Genomic DNA, 22,097 nt, shown 5'->3' with positions numbered 1-22,097 from the left:
AACCCTCAAGAATGCAAAATGTAGAAGACAGTGACAGAGGCCACACCTTGCAGTTTGGTAGGGTGGCCTCTGGTTCCCATCCCATGTTACCAGGTATAAGCTGCGTTACCATTGGTAGGTCACTTAAGCTCTCCAAGCCTGTTTCCTCAGCTTCTGATAGGAATGTTGGTGATAGCTCCGGCCCTAACCCCACATAGGTGATCAGGACACTGGGCAACCGCAGGTGGGGGCTGTTATTTCTACAGGTGTGCCAGGTCAGCGCTCAGCAGCCCGTCCAGACAGAGCTGCTCATGCGGTACCACCAGCTGCAGTCCAGACTGGCCACTCTCAAGATAGAGAATGAGGAGGTGAGTGAGCCCCTCCGCCCTGTAGGAGACTTCCTTACAAAGGCCTAGCTTGTCCTGGGGAGTCCACACTCGCTGAAAAACACAAGAAATTAGGGTTCATCTGCAAGGTGGACTTTTACACAGCCATTAAAAGCATGCATACCAAGAATCTTTCACGGTAAGGGGGAATGGTCATAAGATGTTAAGTTAAACACAAAGAGAAAGTAAAACTGTATGTCAGTGTTACCTTAACTTGGGTAAACTAGAGTATGTGCATATGTATCTGTGCGTATTCACAAGCATAGAAAAAAGACTGGAAGGAAATACTTCAAAATGTTAATAGGGGTTATGTCTGGGTTGTGGGTTATAGGTGACTTCTGTTTTCCTGTTTTCTTTTTTGTGCTTTTCTCTATTTTCTGTAATGTTATTTATGTTATTTTTATCAGCAGAAATAATAAAAGGTATTTTAATTTATGCAATTAAGTAAATAACCCCAGGCACACTAAATGTGTCATGGATTCTGAGCTCCAAGGAACTTCTGTCTTTCCATGGCCACCATGCCTCCCATGCAGCTGGTGGCGCAGGATTACCTGTGGGAGGCTTCAAATGGAAACCCCAGCTGTGGTGGTTCCATTCTGATGTGGACCGATGAAGCCAGATGGGAAACATTCTATTTCAGCCTGGATGCCTCCATGCAGGGAGGATGTCAACCAACTGGCAGACACCAGGATGTGAGGAGTGTTACCCGAGATCATGGGCAGGTTATCATTGAGAAGTGCACTCACAGCTGGAGATGGGGATCTGTGGTCCTGTCTTCACATCTCAAGAGGGCTGTCCTGGGCAAAGGGTGGTTCACTCTGTGTCTCCACAAAGGACAGAGCTAGGACCAACGTGAGGCAGATTGTCACTCAGGCTGATGATGAATCAAAGCAGTCCCTGTGGGGAAATTAGTGGAGACAAACTATATATGTTTTCCCAACCTGGGAAGAGAGAGGTGATGAGCAGAGTATTTTCTTTCTTTATTCCTGCCCTACATCTTTCCCTGAGGCATTTTAAATTGTTTTCGTGGAACACTGTATGGGTAATGATGTTAATGGAACTGAAATTGGAAATCAGGGCCACAGAAAGAGTAAAGAAAGTGTTGCTCTGCAGAGGCTGTTCATGGTCATGGAACTTCTGGACTTGGCACCTGAGCTTCTATCAGGCTATGTTAGAAAAGACTGACTTGGTCATTCATTCATTCGACAAGTGTTTATTCAACAAATACTTACTCAAGTATTTCATAAGCACATACTATGTGCTAAACATTGTGCTAAATGCAGAGTAAAGTGAGTGAGCAAGATAACATAGTAGCTCCTCTCCTGGAGTTTATATTCTAGTGAGAAAAGACAGATAATAAAGCACAAAAGCAAGCAAACCAATAAGTGAATGAGTATGTAGAGTGTTAGACAGGGATAGGCACTAAATTAGAAAATAGTAGTCCAGGGGGCTGATGTCACCAGGAGGTGACATTTAAGTTGAGACCTGAGTGACAAGAAAGAGACTTTGAGCAACAGTAATGTAATGGTGAATGTAGGTGCAGTTTCTCCTGGAAGTGTTTTTTGGAATGACGTTCCATCAAAGTATAGGGTTCGCTGTTTAGGCTCAAATCAGCGACGGGATATTGTGAGGTGGGGGCTCATGGGCCCTGCAGGTGTAGCCTTCCAGGGGTCCCATCAATCCCAAGACGGAAGCTGGAATCCTGGAGAAATGACTAGACAGTGGTGTCTCAACATCTGTCTTCCCTGAGAGTCTCTTTTCTGTCAGGCTTTTGATTGGACTTAGGTGGCAGATAGCTGGAGAGTTCATTCATTGAGGATGGCCACTCACCTTATCCAGACTTTGTCCCCTCCCTGAAGAGAACTAAGAGTATTTCTAGTGTTGTCCCTCCTCAAGGGACCTGCCTCTCATTGGAGGAGCTAGTTTGGGGCTATATAACCAGGTAAAGAGAAACAAGCCTGGAAACCTGAGTTCCTTGTTCCCCACAGTATTCTTCAAGGTTCTGTCTCGCCCAAGCAATCCAGTAAAATGACTTTAGAGTAGACAACCTGGATTCTTACCCAGCCAGCTAACTGGCCTTACTTTGCTCATCAATATAATGGGAATGATCATCTTTGTCCTGCCTGCCTCCTAGAGGCTTTGTGTGGAAGAAATAAAATAACAGTTAGGAAAAGGACTTTGAGGTGTCAAAGGCATTCTGAGACTGAAGGATTCTTATTGACATGTTTTCTCAGGTGAGAAAAACCCTGGATGCCACCATGCAGACCTTACAGGACATGCTGACCGTAGAGGACTTTGATGTCTCTGACGCCTTCCAACACAGTCGGTCTACAGAGTCCGTAAAGTCTGCCGCCTCTGAGACCTACATGAGCAAGATCAACATCGCCAAAAGGAGAGCCAACCAGCAGGAAACAGAAATGTTTTATTTTACAGTAAGTAGACCCAGAACCCACTGTCACTGACCACTGGCATTGACTTTCGGGGAGCAGCCCAAGCTAGTGGAAGCCAGCGAAGACACGTGGGTCAGTTAACCCTACAGTCCTTCCAGCATGCTTCTCAAATTAAGTTGCCTGGCTTGGCTTTTTGAAATGCAGAGATTGAATTACAGAGTTGTTATGATTTGAACAGAGTTGTTCAAAACATGCCATAGTGATGGTATTGGCATTGATCTTGAATTGACAGTTTTTGCAACTTTCCTATTCTAGGAAAAAAACAGAGTATGTTCAGTAGGGTGAGAAGAAAATGGTAATGGAGCTAAGTGCAAGCTCCAAGTAACAACCCTAAAGTTTAGTGGATGGTTGTCATGTTGCGTTGTCTTAAATTGGGGTGCGGGCTTTGGAAACAATGCCCTGCGTGATCCGTGCAAATTGCTGGTGAGTTGCCAGCCCTTCATGTAAAATCCCAGATGGCTAACATTCCACTCAGCCAGGGACAGGGAGGAACAAGGACAAGGGGCATCAGGGCTTTAGTTCAACCTGGTTTAGTGAACATAGAACTTGGGGTTGTAAGGGACCTTAAACCCTCCATCTGATGCTTGATGCCAGAAGTATTCAGTAATCTGCCCAAGGTCATACACTGAGTGGCCATGGCTCTGAGCTCCAGTCTCCTCCTGGGTAGAATGGAAGTGACAGTGCTCCACCCATTTGCTATCCAAGATTGTGGTGAGGACTGAATGGTCTGTAGATACAAGGGGGAATGACTGCGAGCGACCAAGGGACGAGGTTCTAGGAGCTAAGAAGGTGAGGGGACACTACAGCTTTCCACCAGCCCAGCTATTGCAGAAACCCACTGAGGTGGGAGCAGGTTCAGGTGACCCCAGTCTTCCCTGTGCACCTGGCAGCCCCACCCCATGGCCTTGCCCCTACCACTGTATTCATAGGAGGATGGTGATGTTCCAGAAGCTTCTTTACAAGTCATATTGGGGCATCCTGAGCCTCCATGGCTCATTTCTCTGCTCCTCTGCACCCCTTCCTGACCATTCTGGCTGGGGCAATAGAATGAATTTCTTTGTGAGAACCTAGCTGGCAGAATTGGGGCAATCACAGTCATCCCCGTGCCTTCATTTTCGGGGCTTTTGCAATTGCTTAGAACACTCCTTCCCCAACATATTTACAGGGCCCTTTCCTCACCTCCTTCAGGCCTTGGCTCGCATGTCAGCTTTTCAGCGAGGTCTGCCCCAACTCCCAGTCCTCCATTTCTGCCTTATTTTCATTCATAGCATTCGCCACCATCTGACCAATTGTGTATTTTATTTACTTTTTTGGTTAGCTTATTGTTTCCTCACTCTGCTGCTTCAGCTCCACCAAGTCAGAGATTTAGCTAAATCTCTCAGCATATACTATATGCCGGCATATAGTAGTCACTGAATTGGGTGTGGACCACATCTTCAGTGGCTCACAGTCCAGCAAAGGCATACCCCAGCAGAGAGGGCTCCAGCCCTGTGATGTGAGTGGCCGGGGAGCTGAGGAAAGCTGGTACCTGTGTGGAGGTGTGGCTGAGACCCTGCTGAACTTGGGACAAGTAGATGCATTTCTATTCTGGGTGGGCCTGTCTCTCCCCACTGCTCAGAGTGCATTGTGCTTGGCCAGTCCCCTGAGCTAGAGGCAGCCTGGCAGTCCCAGGGACCTTGAGCACATCACTTCCCTGTGCCAGCCTCACCTGTCTCATCTGTAAAATGAAGAAAACCCCAGTGCAGTTGGGGTTGTTTTAATAGGACCGTCTCTGGGGCCTGCAGAGCCCTTCCTCCAGAGTGGGCCAATTGAAAGAAAGACTTGTTCCGAAGCGCCTCTCTGACATGTCCGATAAAGCACTCCTGCCTCAGCTGTGTGCCCCAGGGATGGTTCCGTCTTTATTGCTCTTGGCCCAGAAGCACAGTGGAGCTTTGATGAGTAAAGAAGCCCTCTGCTCAGAGCTCCACAGTCCTCACCTGACAAAGGCACTTCTCACTGCTCCCATTCCCCTTGAGCTTTCTTTGTGTTCCCAGAACTGACCTGTAATGCCGGGACCCCTCATAGAACTGGGCAGCCGCACTCGGCAGAGCTGGGGATCTGATGGAGAAGAGCAAAGGAGCAGCCAAAGAGGCCCCTCTTTCCCCACTCAGGGTCCCTGGGGTGACGGAATCTCCCTTTGACCTTCCTGTCCCAGAGCACTATACCATAGCAGAGATTGTGGGACTTAGCCCTGCAGTCTGTAATGTCCTTGTGCCTTGTGTCTTACAGAAATTTAAAGAATATGTGAACGGCAGTAACCTCATCACTAAGCTGCAGGCCAAGCACGACTTACTCAAGCAGACCCTGGGTGAAGGTGAGTCAGATGGTGGAGGCCTTTGAGGAGGGGCTGCCTTCCCCAACTTGTGTTGTGACCCCTTGAGCTGTTTCAGCTTGAGATGCTGGCCACTTGGCAGAATGAGGCTTGGTACTGGGGGGCCACCTTCCAGGACTGGGAAGGCTGCTACAGTTTAGTCTATAGCCCTGGTACAGATGCTGAGAGGGACCCAGTCTGGCTGCAGAAAATAGGGGGCAAGCACAAGTTTTGGTTTAGGTGATGGAGGAAGGTCTGCAGTAGAGAGGGTGTGGGAATTGAGAGACATGGAGGTCCACATTGATGCTTTTCAGCAGGTATTCTTTGCCAGGAATACTGTTGGAGTACCAGGATTCTGGGTTCAAAAAAGAAAAACCCATATGTGTAAGGCAGCGTTTGGTCCTTGAGGGGCCTGAGGACTAGGCTTAAAACTACCCAAAGGTTTCCACTGATAGTTGGAATAAAATCCCAATGGCTCTCATGGCACATGAGGCCTTGTATCATTTGACCTCTGCCTACCTTCCTGACCTCATCTACCATTCTCTACTCCCTTACTGTTCTCTAGCCACACTCAGCTCCTTTCTGCCCTTCAAAATCCATTGAGCTTACTCCTGCCCCAGGGGCTTTGCATATGCTGTTCCCCCTGCCTGAAATGCCCTTACCCCAGATCTCAGTATGGATGGCTCCTTATCTTTCAGTTGACAGCACAGATGTCATGTCCTCAGTGAGACTCTTTGCCACCTGACCTCAAGGAATCACCACGTCTGTCCCAACATTCTATTTGGTTTTCTTCATCTCACTCACCATCATGTGGATCATCCTGTTTATTATTTGTTTGCTTGCTTATTGCCTTTTGTCATGCCCCACCCACTCTAGCAGTATCATATCTTAACCAGAGTAGGGACTTTTTTGCTTATTTTGTCCATCACTTTATCCTCAGTGCCTAGAACAGTACCTGACTCATAGTTCGCACTCAGTTAATAGTCACTGAATGAATGTTGAATGGAAAGGTCATTAGAACATGAACTAGGACCCAAGGTCAAGGATGGTTTACTGCAAGTCCTGGTGGCCCTAGAACCTGATGTGAGGCTCAGCTATGAGATGAGGAGCTGACCTGGGGTTTCTGAAGCTGCTGGGCCCTGCTTGAAGCACTGTGAGCCCCACACTCAGATATGTTCTGTGTTCTGTTTGGAGAGGGCTGTTGACTGAACAATGTACTCCACCAAAAGGAAAGGAAACATAGGGTCCAGGAACTGGGGAGCTAACACGAGAGAGATGAAGGGAATTTCCAAGGTGATGATGCCAGTACATCCTGAGACAACAGCTTGAAGCAGGCCTAGAGGTCACCCAGGAGTTTGAGGGGGCAGGGCAGGAAAAATATTATAAGATGAGAGTTGTGCTGGGGCACGGGGCTGGTGCTCATCAGCTGTCGGGTGTTTGCCATCCACAGCAGGTCTTTGCCCATCACTGGATCACTCTCTTCTTGTGGGTTCACATCCCAGTATCTGCTCTGGCCACACAAGACCTCCCTAACACTGTCCACTCAGCAACTCTCAAGTGGGCTGCTAGATCTGCAGATGCTTGGCATTTGTGAGCCCATGCTGTAGAGAAATTAAACCACTTCTCAGCCCCAAGGTACTTATAATGTAGCTGGGAGACAGCTCATGAATTCATAAAAAACTGAATAATGATAACGTTGTCGCACAGAAAGACTGGATGAATTGCGAAGTGAATAGTACAGACTCTGAAGGCTGTGAGTCAGGAGAGGAAGGGGTCACCATGGGCCCAGGAGAGCTGGAAATGATTCAAGAAGGATGAATAATTAGGGGTTGGAGGCATAACCATGGCTTTAAAACTAATACCAATGGAAAATTTTCAATCAACTTTATTGATAGATAACTTATGTACAGTAAGATGCACCCATTTTATGTGTAGAAATCAGTCTCATGAACATATACACTCAGGTATAAGCACTCACATCAAGATACAGACCAGCTCCATCACCCCAAAATTTCCTTTATGCATCTTTTCAGTCAATCCCCCATCCTTCACCCAGAGCAACTACTGCTCTGATTTCTGTCACCATAGATTAGTGTAGTGTGTTCCAGCTGATAAGAGCTGGGGAATTTTGTGAGGTGATGGAAATGTTCTGTATCCTGATTTGGGTGGTGGTTATATACACAAGGGTATATACTTTTGTCAAAACTCATTGACTAGGGGAAGAGCAAGCTGCAATAGCCTCTTCTTCATTCTGCCCATCCTGACACTTCAGTGTTGGGCCAGGTGAGTGGGGCCATTGAGGAGTGTGGGTAACAAAGAGGGAAACACAACAGCAGGAGTGGAGTGAAAGGGAAGAGACAGGGAGGAGATTAGTGAGTGTGTGATGGGGTAGCTTCCCCGACTAGTATGAAAGAGGAAGATTGGTCTTTATGGTCATGGGACTGAGGGCTGGGGGCTGTTTCTCATGTCATGTTTCTCGTGCTGTGTAACACGTGAGTTGGTGGCTTCTTATATTTTTGAAATCAGTTGCCCTGGATTTAGAAACCTAGGTATTTTTTGAAAAAATAAGATCTCAGATGAGAAAGTACTTCTCTCCAGCTCCCCTGTGAATGCTCTCAGATGCCACATCTTATTACTGCCCTGGCCTGAATGGCCTTAATGAAATAATAATAATAATAGCTTTGGTTGGCATAGCTCCTGACCCATTTGGTCTTCCAAATTTATTGGGCCCTCCTCTACACCTTACTCTCAGATGTGGATTAACAGTCCTTTCTCTGAGTTTTGAGCTGAATAGCAACAAAAAATTGCAGGAAAATCCAATTTCAGAAGTATAAGTATAGCTTAGAAAGAGTCATTTAGAAGACTCACCATAGTCCTGTTCCCTAATAAGCCAGCAGTGGAAAAGCCCACCGTGTTTCTTTTGATAACTGGGATGGGGAAGTTTTAATAGATTTTTTGTTTTAGACTAGTTTTAGATTTACAGAAAAGTTGCAAAGCTAGTGCAGAGTTCCCGTGTACTCCATGTCCAGTTTCCTGTTATTAATATCCTACATTAGCATGGTGTATTTGTCATAATTAATGAATATTGGTACATTATTATTAACTAAAGTTAATACATTTCAGAATTACTGAAAAAACTGAAGCAGAGACCAAATCTTGCTGTTGTTCATTGCATGATAAAGATATATGTGGATTCTTAGGGCATTGGGTGAAAACGGAGAATTTTCACCCAGGAGAATTTGCACTGACTTAGATTGATAAAGTTCTTGCCCATTGGGCAAGGGGAGGTATGAAATAAGCAGGCCAAAGAGCTCAGAATTTGGGCTAATTAATTTTTCCAAGTGTCAATAGATGGTTTACGCATTGACTTCCATTTATTAGAAAGCCCTTCTAAGAGTGGGGTAGGGTAGGGTTACACCTGCTTCAATGACCTTCTTATTTCATCTCTGAGCTGTTTTGTATGGGGAGGAACAATCTGGAAATTTTGAAAACAGGTGAGAAATGTAGGCCAAATGGAATACTTTGGCTGAAAAGATACAAGTTTTTTTTTTAAATGAAATAAATTAAAGTATCATGTCTAATGCCTTGCCAGCATGGCCAAAAGAAATCATAAGTTAGAGGAAACATGAAGTCTTTTGGATCAACTTCCTTAGAAATGAATTTTTGAACATGATTGATCCCAGATACATAAGTAAAAAAGCTTCCATGTATGTGCCCCACAAATCAGCATTCCTTGTTTTAAATAATATCACTTTTACATCTTGGGAACAAGAGTACCCACCCTTTTGTGCCGTTGGCTGTAGCTATATTGTTTTATTGGCCAGAGAATTCTTCGTTTATCATCTCTGAGTCTTAGATTGCTCTGCATAGTCTGTAAGCTCCAGGGCTTACACCCGAGATACAGGTGGTTTTTCAATTTACCAAAGCCCCTCAAGGATGAATAGTGCATCATCTATAAAAGGGATGGGACATAACCTTTCAGGCCAAGATTTAATAGCCCATTACAGAACACAGTGTCCACCTGGACCAGACAGTCTGACCTTGTAGAAAATGACTGAGCCACCAACTATAAAATATTTCTTTTTAATCTGAACAGGTCTCAGAAGGTAAAGGGCAGAGCAATTTTGATTTCTGATATTTGTTAGAAATTGAGACAACAGATTCCAAAAGATGTTGGTGATGGGGCTCTTGAGAGCTGGGGGGGGGGGGCATCTGAAGCTGAAGGAGTGTGTATTAGAGTCCTTGCCAGAGGAGAGTCTGCCTGAGTGTGTGCTGACATTCCACTGCAGGCCCTACATCTCTGATCCTTACCTCTCCACTTCTCCCCTCCCTGCCCTGTCTGTCCATTCATCTGTCCATCCTCTATGTATACAAGACAGACAAGGTTCCTACCCTTATGGGGAAGAGAGACCTCAAATGGTAAACAGACTATTAAGTAAAGAATTATGACTGTGATAAGTGCCATGAATGGAAAATTCAGGTTGAGATAGAGAGCAATTGTGTGTGTGTGGGAGGGAGGAACAATGGGGTGATCTTCTTTAGGCTGGGTGATCAGAGAAACCTCAAAGGTAAGGTGCTGTTTAAGCTGAGACCGAAAGAGGAGAAGGCATCAGCCACATGAAAAACTGGGGAAAGAGTGTCAGGGCAGAGGGAACAGCACATGCAAAGGTGGGGAGGAATGTGGTGGGTCAGAACTAAAAGAAGGGCAGTGTTGCTGGACCATCGTGAATATACTGAGGAGGTGAGGTACTGAATTATGCTACATGGGAGAACTTCAGAAGCGTTAGGCTAAGTGAAAGTTGACAAACGCAAAAGACCACATATTTCATGATTCCATTTGTAGGAAATGTCCAGAATAAGCAGATCTGTAGAGGCAGAGAGTGGATTAGTGACTTCCAGGGGCTGGAGGTGAGAAGAAGGAGTGACTGCAAATTGGCACAAGGGATCTTTCTCATGTTATGGAAATGCTGTAAAATCAAATTGTCGGTGATGGTGGCACAACTTTAAATAGGAACTAAAAATTATTGAATTTTACATTTCAAGTGGGTGAATTTTATGATATGTAAATTATACCTCAGTAATACTGTTCAAAATTAAAGAGGGGGAAATCTGGAATTGCAGGGAGATGTGGGATCTGGGGATAAGATTAGGGAGTCCTCAGTAAGCATTTGTGATCACCTGGAGAGGGTGCACAGAAAGGGAAGGGAGCGAGGTCTGGGTATGCCTCCTGGGGGCATTCCGACATTCAGAGGTTAGAGGTGGGCAGGTGAGGTGACAACAAGGGACACTGGAGGAACAGCCCATAGGGCAGGAAGGACACCTGGGAAATGTGGAGCCATGGAAAACAAGACGAGAAAGCTTTATAAGAAGAAGGGAGCAATGAGCTGAGTTGAATGGTGCTGAGAAGTCAGATAAAGCAGAGGGGACATTGGATTCAGCCACAGAGAGCGGGGTCCGTGGAGTGGTGAGGACAGAAGCCAAGTGCAGTGGGGTGAGGGGAGGAAGGACAGTGTCCCTGGACAGCTCCACCAGGAAATTCTGCTATAAAGGAGAGCTGAGAAATGGGGGTGTAGTTAGAGGGAGAAATGGGGTCAAGGGGAGATTGAAAAGTAGCATACACATATCCAGAACATGTTTATATACTGATGGAATGATCCATAAGGGAGATTGGTGATGCTAGCTAGAGATAAGGGAAATACTTGCAGGAACAGAGCTCCCGAGAAGGGTAGAAGGATGGAACCCAGAGCACAGGGAGAAGGCCTGGGCTTTGGCAGAAGCTGGGTGCTTCCTCAGGAGTACCAGCAATAGCAGGTGAGTGGGTGGGTGCAGGTAGGTGGGTGGGTCTCTTGGAGGCAACACCAACCCCATCTTACTGATTTTTCTTTTCCACTGAAGGAAGTGAGCAGGTCCGGAGCTGTGAATGAAGGCAGCAGGGGTGGGAGGAGGGTCACAGGGTTCAGGAACAACGACAAAGTATCTTGTGGCTGGTACACTTTAGGGCCAATGAATCTTTGTTGATATAAAGCAATGCATAGTCATCAGGCTTTAGCATGCATGGACGGACTCGCCTGGGGTGCGTTAAAATATAGATTCCTGGGTTCTTATCTCAGAGATTCTGATTCAGGAGGCCCATGGGAGAGCCCAGAAATCTGCATTTTTAACAAGGGTCCCAGGTGACTCTGATGCAGTCAGTAGACTATAGTTTGAGAATCACTGAAAAAAATGTCTGTGAACAATAAAAAATGAAACGTATGTGAACATAGCCCTACGAATAGGAGGCACTTGGGATTTGATAAGAGGCAGTTCTTTCCAACAGAACATACCTTAGGCATGATTTTGCTCTTTATTTCACAAATAATTAAGACCAGTTGTTTTTTGTTTTTAGAAAAAGATGAATGTTTTCTGGTTAAAAAAACAACAACTAAACATCAACATATACTTTTGTTTCCAGGGGAGAGAGCAGAATGTGGCACAACCAGGTAAGAGCTGGGCATCTTGATCTCTCTCACCTGTTGCCCTGAGGTGGGGAGTGGGAGGAGGTGGGAGGAGCAGGAGAGGAGGGGAAGGTGGAAAACAGACACTGCTGAGAGCTCAGACAGGCTGAGGTATTCTCAGAGGCAGCTCTTCACCATGGTCCCAAGGGGATGGTGTTTTGGAGCTGCTCTGCTGGTTCTAGCCTTACACTGAAGCTGTGCCCCCTCCAGCCTGGTGATGGGGAGGGGCTTTCAGAGCCCCTATGGGTCAGTGGCGTATTCCCCCCTTGATGGCACTGTCATCAGGTGGGATGGTAATATTTATTGCAGTGGCTGAGGGCAACCAGTAGAGGCCAGAGGCTATGGGGTAGCTGTTGACTTGTTTTCCCATCTGTTATATGGCTGTTGAGCAAACTGCCCAGCTGAAGCAGGGGTCCCAGCCTAGGGTCCCCATTTGCCAAGGCTTTGGATTTGGCTGGAATTGCACACATCCGGGCATATGCATGCGCATACCCACATACGCGTGCGCAGACGCCCCTTTTGCCCGTACCCTGGCTTTGGACCTCACCCGCACCTGGATGGGGAGTCCCTTGTTGGGAAATAACAAATGGGCAGCTCTGCTTCCTCTCCAGCTTGCTCCACATTACCCTTTGCGCTTTTCCCTGAGCAGACCAGAGCCAGTGAACACTTTCCACTCAGCAGCTGGTAGCTGACGGCTGGCTTCAGCGACTGGACCTTTCCTCTTCTTTCAGAGAGTTTAGATCCATAAGCAGGCCTGTCATTGCCCAAGCTGTCCCTTAGAGCCCACCTGTTTCAGGTTCCCAGCAATTGCCATCCTACTGCCCACCATAAATTCAGCTGTGACTCAGGCCCGCAATTCTCCATCAGGTGGCTGAGAGTACCCTTTGCCTCATTCTGGGCCAGGCAACCTGATGACATCCTTTCCCCACAAATTTCTTCCCCGTGGCCCGGAATCCTGGAAAGCTATCATCCTTGGCAAAAGAGAGGATGAACCCTGAACTCTCTCCTCACCTGGAAGAGAGTTGGCTCGAAAGAGGCTTGGAAAGCCCTGGGGTTTTCAATTTGCCAGGTCCAGGATGCCAGAGACTGAGAGCTCTCCAGAAGCTTGGCCTGTGCAGCTGTTCCCCTGGGCCCGGAAGTCTGGGAACATCAGGATGATTCATAGTGCCAGGCGGGGACCTCCGGTACATGGGTCAGCAGATGTGCAGGGTCACTTTGTAAGAACCTCCTAGAAACAAACCCCTATTTATTTATTTATTCTGGCAAGAGGGTGTTATCATAGTCCTAAAACAACAGAAGCCACATTTTATACCCAAATTTACAAATGGTGAAACAGATGGGGGATGCAGTGAGCTGTCCCTTACTTCCTATTAATTCCTAGAATTTATGTGGGAAAGATTGTTCCAGCAAGTCACAGGAGAGAGCTGTAATCAACTTGGCCAGGTCCCAGGGTCTACCTCAGAGAAAAGTTGAGGGTTTTGTTTTGTCTTGTTTTGTTTTGTTTTTTAATAAAGCCCACGGAGATGTTGTCTTCCACACTTTGACCTAGGGCCTAGGAAATCCAAGTTAGGATTATTAGGCCTCCCACTTAGACACATCGCACTAAGTTGAAAACCCAGCTGTCTGCACTCTGGTCCTTGGCCAAGTTCAAAGGCAACTTTGTTAGTAAACTAAAAGCTTCCCCTTACATCCACAAATCATTTTTTAACTTGTGCAATGAATTGTCAACTTGGTAATGGTTTTTAAGTTAATGTGAAAGGCCCTGGATGAGATGTTTCTATATGGTAGCTCTCTATATCTTCCACAGCTTCCTGTCAAGATCAGTGCCACTATGGACGATCATTTGAGCAGGTCCCCTCAGCCAAGTCACTGCTAGTCTTACATAGATGAGCCAGTTTTTGCACATGGGCTGTGATACATTATATTTTTCTCACACTTAAGAACCTTATCTTATAACCCAAATTCATAATAACCCTGTAATTTAGGCTGAACAGATGCAGTAATGCATTTGAAAAGTGCATGGTCAATGTCAAAGCCAGATGAAAGTGTAAGGTTTGACAGTAGTTATTCAAACTAAAGACTGGCTTCCCTAACCCAGGTTGTTTGCCCCTGTGGTCTGGATTAGAGGTGAAATCACTGGAGATTTCTGTCCAAGCAGATACAACCCAGTGCACACCCATGCACAGCCTCCAAGAGCCTGACCACCATTGAACTGCAATATTGCCGCCATTGTGGACTTTGACACCCATGTGTATTGGGTTATCTAGGGAACACTCTAATCACCGTCCTTTTGGTCACAATAATTTTGAGGCCAAGTGCTGTGTTGCCAACATACGCTAACTTTCATCTTGGTCGAAAGGCAGAAAGGGGACATTGGTCTCTGGTTTCTCTTTCTTCCTCTCTGTGGCTTTCTCTGTTCCTGTTTTCCCTGCCTCTCTCTCTCTCTTTCTCTCCTTTTTGCTCTGCAACTGAGCAGCAGAAGAGATGGAAGGCTTAGGCTGCCCCACTTTCCTTGGCTGAGCTGCCCCCCTGCTCCCCACTTTGTGCCCCACCCAGCATTTCAGTAAGTTGGTATCGATTTGATGTCATGCAAAGTTGGGATAGCTACGTTTCCTTGTCAGAGATTCCAGTCAGTGAACAGAGCACCACACAAAGCGAGAAATTCTGGTGTGATTCCAGCAGTCCTTTGCTTTCTGTATTGGATAGGAGAAATAGAGACAAGTATCCCATTTTCCCTTTATTCCATTTTATAAACTTAAAGGGAAAAAATCCTTAAGACTTCTTTTAAGGGAATCCACCAGCTGGGCACCAGGATTTTTTATATTCGGTGTCCAACACCTGCATTAAGAGCCTCTACTCTTGCTGACCATGGGAGTTTAATAGATAATTTAATGCTACTGCTGGATGTTCTGTGATAAAATCAATTTCCCAATTTCATATTCACACATGAACCTGGAGTAGGAAGAGCTGAATTCTATTCATTCCCATGACTGTGGGCAAGTTTCTTAATCTCTCATCAGCTCATTTGCCTTATGTCTAAAGTGGGTTTAATAATTTTTGCCTAATTCACAGAGTTGTTGTGAGTGTATCATACCATGTGAGATAAGGAAATGATCTGAGAATGTTCAAAAACAGAAACCCAAAACTGTGAGGACAAGGTAGCAAAGTTGCTATCCTCAAGTTATTCCTAATTCCAAGACTTGAAACCTATGGCCTTGTGTCACATTTTTGGCACTCTCTTTTGGAATTTGGAAATTCAGAAACAGATCTGTTGTGAGAAATAGCAGCCCCATATACCCACATCCCCAAAAGATAAGTAACTTACGAAAAAGAAATGACATGGACTTAGCTAACCAAATTGACAAAAGATCCAAGATGGGCTCAAAATAATCTTGCCTGTTGTTTCTTTTCAAAATTTTGGTCTGTGCTATTATATTGGTTCCGATGTTTGGGTGGCATGATATCTGGACCCAACTGTGTCTTTGCCCATGCATGTCCTGGAGCTAGCCGCATTTGCTCAACACTCAAACGCCAAGGAGAAATTGGTTAGAGCTTCCAGGATGGCTGGGCCATTGAGGAGACATGCACAAGGCCCGTGGGCAGAGGCTGCATGACTCTCATTCACCTTGATTGGCTCCAAAGCCCATAGATTTCTTGCCATTTACAAAACTCAATCAAGACCTGTGGACCAGGTTTTGCTCATCATGTGTGGACACTGTCTGTGCCTGGCTGGGTCCCCACTTGTTGTTTCCCAAATTGTGCACCAAGCCATTTGAAAATGAACTGCCTCTTTTGGTGAGGGACCCTCCTCCTAACCTCAGAGCCCTTTGCCCTGGAAGCCTGGCAGCATGAGTCAGGCCAGCTCGGGTGGTGACAGATGAGCAAATAAGCCAACACAGGCATATGCATGGCGAGCAGCTCTGGAAACTGGTCCAGTGTTTGTGGCTGTTTCACTGTTCCTGGTGAACTGTGGTGTGGTTTCCCCTCCCTGTGGCCTAGAGTGGAGCACAGGGAATGGAGATCCTAAAGCAAAGCAAGACACTTTCAACCTGACCCCATGGGTCCTCCACTGGCAAGGGTTAATGGGAAGGGCGAGTCCTGGGCTGGAAATAAAGTGCCCTAAGGCTCCATGACTGGCTCAGTGGGAAAAATCTTGGATTTGGAGCCAGAGAAGCCTTGGTTTGGGGCCTGGCTCTGCCAGTTCCCCTCTCTAGGTCTCAGTTTTTTGCCTCTTTAAAAGGAGGCCATACATCCAGGATTGAGCTGATGTTAAGTGTGGTAATGGATTTGAAAGCACTGTAATCAAAGTGTACTTAACTAAAGAATAGGATATAATCATCTTCCTGGGTGATCCCAGGACCCCAAAGAAGCTGCAGCCTCCCTCTTGGCATCAGTTTCTTCATCTCTACAATGAGAATAATAATTGCCTGGCTCTTAGATCACTGAAATAAAGATTAGTCGAGTGCATTTGAAATGCCAAGAGGCATTAGGAAGATCAGTGTCCTGGTACATTGGGAGTTGAGGCTTGGTGATAAATTTAAGCCAAAGTAATGAAAATTAACCCTTCCAATCTTCGTTGGAAGTCTCTTGCTTTCTCAGGCTACAGATTACATGTCTCTCCCCTGATTCCCCCTCCATCTGGTCAGCTTTGCAGGGTAACAGCCTCTGATAGGAGGTTCAGTGGTTCTCTGGACACGTATTATTTCCCTGCTATGATTTAGAATGCATCTGCGTTACATGGGTGTTGGTCCCACCTGACATGTGGATAAATTAAGATCCCCTGAACATCCAAAGGCCTTCAGATGGAGCATTGGACACCAATGTGCTGGGGGCTCAGGGGCTTCCATCTGCATTTTGTGTTCTCCGTTCGTAGGTTTTAAGAGCGTCATTCCCAGTTGTATATTTACATTGGTTGCTTTCTTGATTTCTTTTGTTCCATTTTCCCCTAGGCCCCCCTGTCTTCCCCCTAAACCACAGAAAATGAGGAGACCTAGGCCTCTCTCAGTGTGTAGCCATAAACTATTTAACGGCTGTATGGAAGCGTTCATTAAGGTACTTGCTGGGAGCCGCAGAGTCCGCGAATGCGCCCAATGTAATGGCAGCCTTTCTCCATCTGCTCCCCTCAGCCAGCAGCCCTGCCCCCATCTACCGGAACTTTCCATCTGTGCCCTTGGCCAGGCCCTATAGCGAACTAGTTCCTCCCTGCAGCCTGCGCTTAGCTTCAGTGAGGCTTCTAATCAGGGCTGCTTTTGTCTCTGACCAGTTGCTTTCCCTGATTCTCAGGGGCAAGATCATGCAGAAACCCAGTGAAGTCCAAGTGGCGCTGAGATGCCAGTGCAGTGGTCCCTGCCAGCCCCGCGTTGTTGCTTCAGGAACTGTGGTTCTCACTAGCTGAAGGGACAGACAGAGAAACCCCCTACCTGGCTTCATACCCACATCTCCAAGAGGTGTTGGGTTGGAAGCAACACGAAGAAAATCCCTTTGGGCAACAGCATGATTTTATTTTTTCAGTGAAGACTATACCAGCAAAGGAGACATAAAATTTGTATGACAGAATGCTCTCCCACCCAGTTTTGCTTCTTGTTAGGCGGTTTGGCGGACTCGGGAGAAGAGCTGAGACAGTCTCTTTAGAATTCCCAGTTAACTCTTTACACCTTAGAGGAAAGGCAAAAGCTGTTCAGCTAGGTGAGTTTCTCTTTTCTTGCTTCTTAGACACCAAGAGTACAGGATCAAGTTATCCCAGACAGAATGGCTCAGGCAAATTCAGATAGTGATGGAGCTGAAGAGGGCAGCAGGTGGGGAGAGACTGAGGAAGCGGAGATGCACTCTTTTTTTTTTTTTTTTAAGACAAGTTATAAATACACATGACATTTAAAAAAAAAGTCTTTGTTGATTTCAGAGAGAGGAAGGGGAGGGAGAGAGAGAGCTAGAAACATCAATGATGAGAGAGTCATTGATTGGCTGCCTCCTGCATGACCCCACTGGAGACCTAGCCCACAACCCTGACATGTGCCCTGACCAGGAATTGAACTGGGATCTCCTGGATCCTAGGGCGATGCTCAACCACTGAGCCACGCCGGCCGGGCAAAATGCACTCTTAACATTAGTCAGGGGGAGCAAGAGAAAAGGTCCCTGCCAGCGATTTCAGAACTCACCACCATCCAATGAAGACACTTTCTGCAGAAAAGCAGACTCTTGTCAGTCAGGGGGAAAGTAAGGGCTCTTGGGCTTTGCTAATGGTTTTGGAGCAGTGGGGGCTCCCGTGCCCTGCCCTCTATCTTCCATCTTCAAGGTGCACCCAGGACTTGCGGGGGTGGGGTGGGCAGGATGCCTGGACCTCAGGACTGTCTCTGTCCATGGGCTGAGTTCTGGGGAAAGGACAGTGCGGTGCAAGTGAGACCACCCAAATGAGAACAGCGGGAGCTGCTTCAGGATACCTCAGAGGAGTGAGACATAGAGTCCCAAAAGGTGGGGTGCTGCTGGGTGCATCAGGAAACAGTTACTTTTTGGACGTGTCCCTGAGTGAGCACTTTGCCATCCCATAGCTCAGGGGAGGATGAGGCTGTGTTGAAAGAGTCCTTCTTTCTTCAGCCTCCCTCCTCTCTGGACCTCACACTGGGCTTGGAAAAGCTGCTCTCCATAACTGAGCAGGGGCTGCAAGGCGTGGAAGCTATTCTCCCTGCCCTCAAGGAGCTTTGTGTCAGTTGAAAGGATTTCGACTCAGAAAGCTGAAAGTGTAAGGTGACTCACATGAGCACTTGGTGACTTATGGGAACAAGTTCTGTGCGAGCTCAGAGCAGAAAGAGCTGTGAGCACTAGGGCACAGGGAGCTTCTGGGGGTAGGATAGGCTTTGAAGGAAGGGTAGGGATAAAGCAGAGAGTAGTAGGACAGAGGAGTCCCTGAAAGGAGGAACAGAATGAAAGAAGGCTCAGAGACAGGGACGCCTTCTCTACTTTGCTCAGCTCTTTGGAAATGGGTGATCTGTGAGAACACGCGGAAGGAGCTGACTCTTACCTGTTAGGACTGGAAAATTAGGTGTTCTGTCTAAGGAAATAGTCTCTTAGTAGACAGCTCCTACATAACATGCATGACTATCAAGTCACCTGACTTTCTCTTGAGAGTTTGCCCCTTGGAGATGGTCACCTTGGGCAGCTGCGTGCTTATTCTAAATATATAGCTATTGCTTCAGTTGGCCAGTCTTCCTTAGAGGCTGTAGCATGGCCTTTGTCAGTGGTGCCAAGCTTTGTATTAGAATGGACACCCTGGTCTTTCAGAGCTCAGCTTTGCAATGCCACCGGAGGCACAAAATGGCAAGAGGCACATGCTAGAGTGAGGCTGGTGGACTGGCTCTGAAAAGAGCCCCCAAAGAGGGACACTCCAGAGCAACAAGCCATGGCACAGCCCCCTCAGAGGACTATTTGACTGAGAAAAGAGATATTTAACAATTGCATTTCTGTATAGTTACACTGTGCTTATGTCACATACTGTCCGTGCAGCAAACTCTTTTGCACACCTGCTATGACCCAGGCAGTGTGTAGACATGGTCTTACTCTCAGGATTATTAGCTTTCAGAGAATGAAAATGCAATGTGATATAGTCAATTCTTCAACCTCTGTGAACAGAATTTAACTTTCTCTTATGATTCACATGCTATCTGGAAGAACATTCTGCATGGACTAAGAATCCCCAGCTTTGAAATGCCAAACCTGTGAAAAGTTTTCCAATAAAATAACATCACAGGGACTCCATGATTACGATGGTTTAGAGGGACAAGAAAGCATCCCCAGGTTATGAAGAACAGATAAGTGTTGGAGATGCATAATAAATTTCTAGAGCCCCACCTGAACTCGTCCTTCTCAAAATCCTTGATTTTTCTCTCCTCTCAGATAGAAAGAAACCCAATTTTTATTATAAATTTTGAAGCCTGGAAGGTCTTCCCCTGGGGCAGAGGGGAGTCCTCATCCTGTTTCTGTAAAACGAGAGTGGTTATTACTACCTAGTGAGTGTGGATACTGTTAGCACAGATGAGCCGATAGACGTCATGTTTCTGGAGCACTGCCTGGCACACAGTAAGCTCCATGGAAGTGCTGGCTGCTCCTGTTGCCATTAGCTGATAGGAGATTGTGCACAGAGCCCCATCTGACTAGGCTGTCCGCTCAGCTGTAGGAGTTGGGTAGGTTTCGCCAACATATGATCATTCCCGTGGTTGAGATGCCTGCGAGTGGACAGATGACACCTGCTAGAAGGTGCACCTCCTCCATTTTCTCAGTTCAACCTCCTCAGAAGCCTGGATGAGACACAGCACCCACCCCTGGATGAGCCGCTGCACTAATGGGAAGAAAGCGTGCTCCCCTGACAATGGGCAGCTCAGTGGCTTTAATGAAAGCAAAGGCAGGATGGTGAAGGCATTCTGACTCTGCCCTCCCTCCACCAGCCTTTCTCAGCTTTGGGTTCCCTGAGGTGGTCTCAGTGCTAGGGTGAGGGTTCAGGAGAAGAAGGAGAGCAAAGCCATGTAGATACCCAGGAAAAACTACCAAGCTGTCTGGTAGGAAAGCACTGGAAGCTTTTTGGAGTTTGAAATCAGGTGGAATCCTGTTGGGACCCATCCAGAGGGCACATGATAAACATGATCTTGGTAAAATTCAATTTTTACCAAGAATGAGGTTTCCTGAGCTGAATTCCAGGGACAGCGTTGCAGGTGTGTGTCCCTCCTTTTTGTGGGCAGCTGGGCTAACCTTAAGGGGGCTTAGGTGGGCTCCTGCCCACTGGCGAATGAAGAACCCCTGTGTTGAGGAGAAGCCAGGTATGGGATGAGGGAAGGGCTCAGTGCACACTGTTCCTGCACTGTGACAAGGACTGAAAGAGGTCCCTGTGTTGCCTGGTGGTGTCCAGTCCTAGGCAGCCACACTGGAAAAAGCTCCCACGAGGCCCTGAGGTACAGGGAATCCCTCCCGCGCAGGCTGGCTGGCAGCCTCCCCAGGACCTTTGCTGGCTGCCATCGCATTTTGGCGTTCACGGACTCTGAAGGATCTGCTTACTCTAACTGATCTTACTCCTGCATAATCTTTTCTTTTTCTCCTGCTCTGCTGCCTGTTTATTTTTTGTTATCAGAGGAAGAAGAAATGCTCGAACCAGGAACCAGGTATTTACTAGAAAGGTCCGTTAGCCCCATTCAGCTGGATGAACCTGTCTTTAGTACTGACTTCTGAACAGGGCCCGCCTTGCCTGTTGCCGGTGGGTCTGGGTTATTCTTTCCCTGACCACAGTCAGTCAAGGAAAGAATTCCCAGGTGGGGTGTGGAGGAGCCCCGAAAATATCCGAATGCCCTTTACAAGAGCATATTGCATATGCCTTGCTGTTTCCTCACCTCCTGGGGAGGCTGGTAATTTAACCTGCTCCCCCCCCCCCAAAAAAAGAAAGTTTTTAAAATATTTTGTGCTCTTTAGTGACCAGAAGTAGCAGAGAGGCCAACGAATCACAGAATTCCAAAGGAAATTGCCTCTTGCCCAGCCCTTGGTGGCATGGGCCAGCCTAGAAAGATATGATTGAAAGCACATTCACACCCCAGATGCCGGTGTTTAGAATTGTATTTTATTCTGCCTCTTGTACTAAGGTTGGCCACTCAGTTGTCAGGAGCTGACATTAGCTGTTTCTAGAACCTTCCTTCATAAGGTGTTTACTCTTAAATGAAGTATCTGTCTGGGCTGTGTAGGTTGTAACATTCTGAGTAGAATTGGTCTTCCCTTCTCAGAGCTCAAAAGGCCCCCAGGGCCAGCCTTGCTTCTCCCATGGTGTGTTCTTAATTCTGGCATCGGCCACTGCAGTCCTGGGAGGAGGCCTTGACCCAGCTTTTTTGTCCCTGAGCGCTGGGAGAACAGGCTTGAGCCAGGGCAAAATGGAGTGGGAGGCAGAGGACTCTCCCAGAGCCAGCTCCAGCGGCTACAAGCAGGGGGTTCCCTCCCCTTCGGATTGCCTGTCAATCCTCCTGGGCCCTGAGTCCTTCCCAGCTGAGTAAGAAGACAGAGCATTTCTTTAAAATGATCATAGCTATGCCTTTTTCTGCACATAACTGAAGACTTTCTACTTTAACTGTTTGTGGAGACTTTAGGATTAGCAATTCCTTGCTTGTTTTCCTACTAACCTGATGGTACTAATATTCTGGCTTGAGTTTATAATCTGTGTTTAAAATGTTTGTTTTCCCATGGTGGTTGCCACGACCAATAAAACTCTTAATTTTTTTCTTAAGGATTCAGGACAAGCTATACCGCTTGTAGTTGAGAGCTGCATCCGATACATCAATTTATACGGTAAGCTCAGGCGCGGGGCAGTGTTTTCAGCTCTCTCCAGAACAGGTGCTAGGCTGTTCTCATAGGAAATGAGATTCTAATTCATCAGGAAGACTTCCTGTCACCGCTCTGCTTCCGAGAAGGAAACGTT

The 22,097-nt window shown here is 46.8% G+C and overlaps 1 protein-coding gene across 4 annotated transcripts in view; it reads left to right on the top strand.

The window, feature by feature from the left end:
• Positions 1 to 22,097, top strand: part of SRGAP3 (SLIT-ROBO Rho GTPase activating protein 3) — a 218,864-nt gene that overhangs the window by 161,191 nt on the left and 35,576 nt on the right. For 2 of the 4 annotated variants that reach the window (XM_081160007.1, XM_081160008.1), the window contains exons 8-13: positions 246 to 347; positions 2,600 to 2,797; positions 5,084 to 5,168; positions 11,617 to 11,644; positions 16,609 to 16,711; positions 21,907 to 21,967. In XM_081160007.1, coding sequence (XP_081016133.1) covers positions 246 to 347; positions 2,600 to 2,797; positions 5,084 to 5,168; positions 11,617 to 11,644; positions 16,609 to 16,711; positions 21,907 to 21,967 — 577 coding nt within the window. Of the gene's footprint in view, positions 1 to 245; positions 348 to 2,599; positions 2,798 to 5,083; positions 5,169 to 11,616; positions 11,645 to 14,135; positions 14,223 to 16,608; positions 16,712 to 20,771; positions 20,803 to 21,906; positions 21,968 to 22,097 lie in introns of all 4 variants that reach the window. The other 2 variants (XM_081160010.1, XM_081160009.1) reach the window with 2 other exon arrangements.

This window comes from Miniopterus schreibersii (genome assembly GCF_964146895.1).
Source record: "Miniopterus schreibersii genome assembly, chromosome: 15".
NCBI classification, from domain to species: Eukaryota; Metazoa; Chordata; class Mammalia; order Chiroptera; family Miniopteridae; genus Miniopterus; species Miniopterus schreibersii.
The sequence above is the reverse complement of the archived record's forward strand: the minus strand, read 5'-3'. Positions and strand labels throughout refer to the sequence as shown.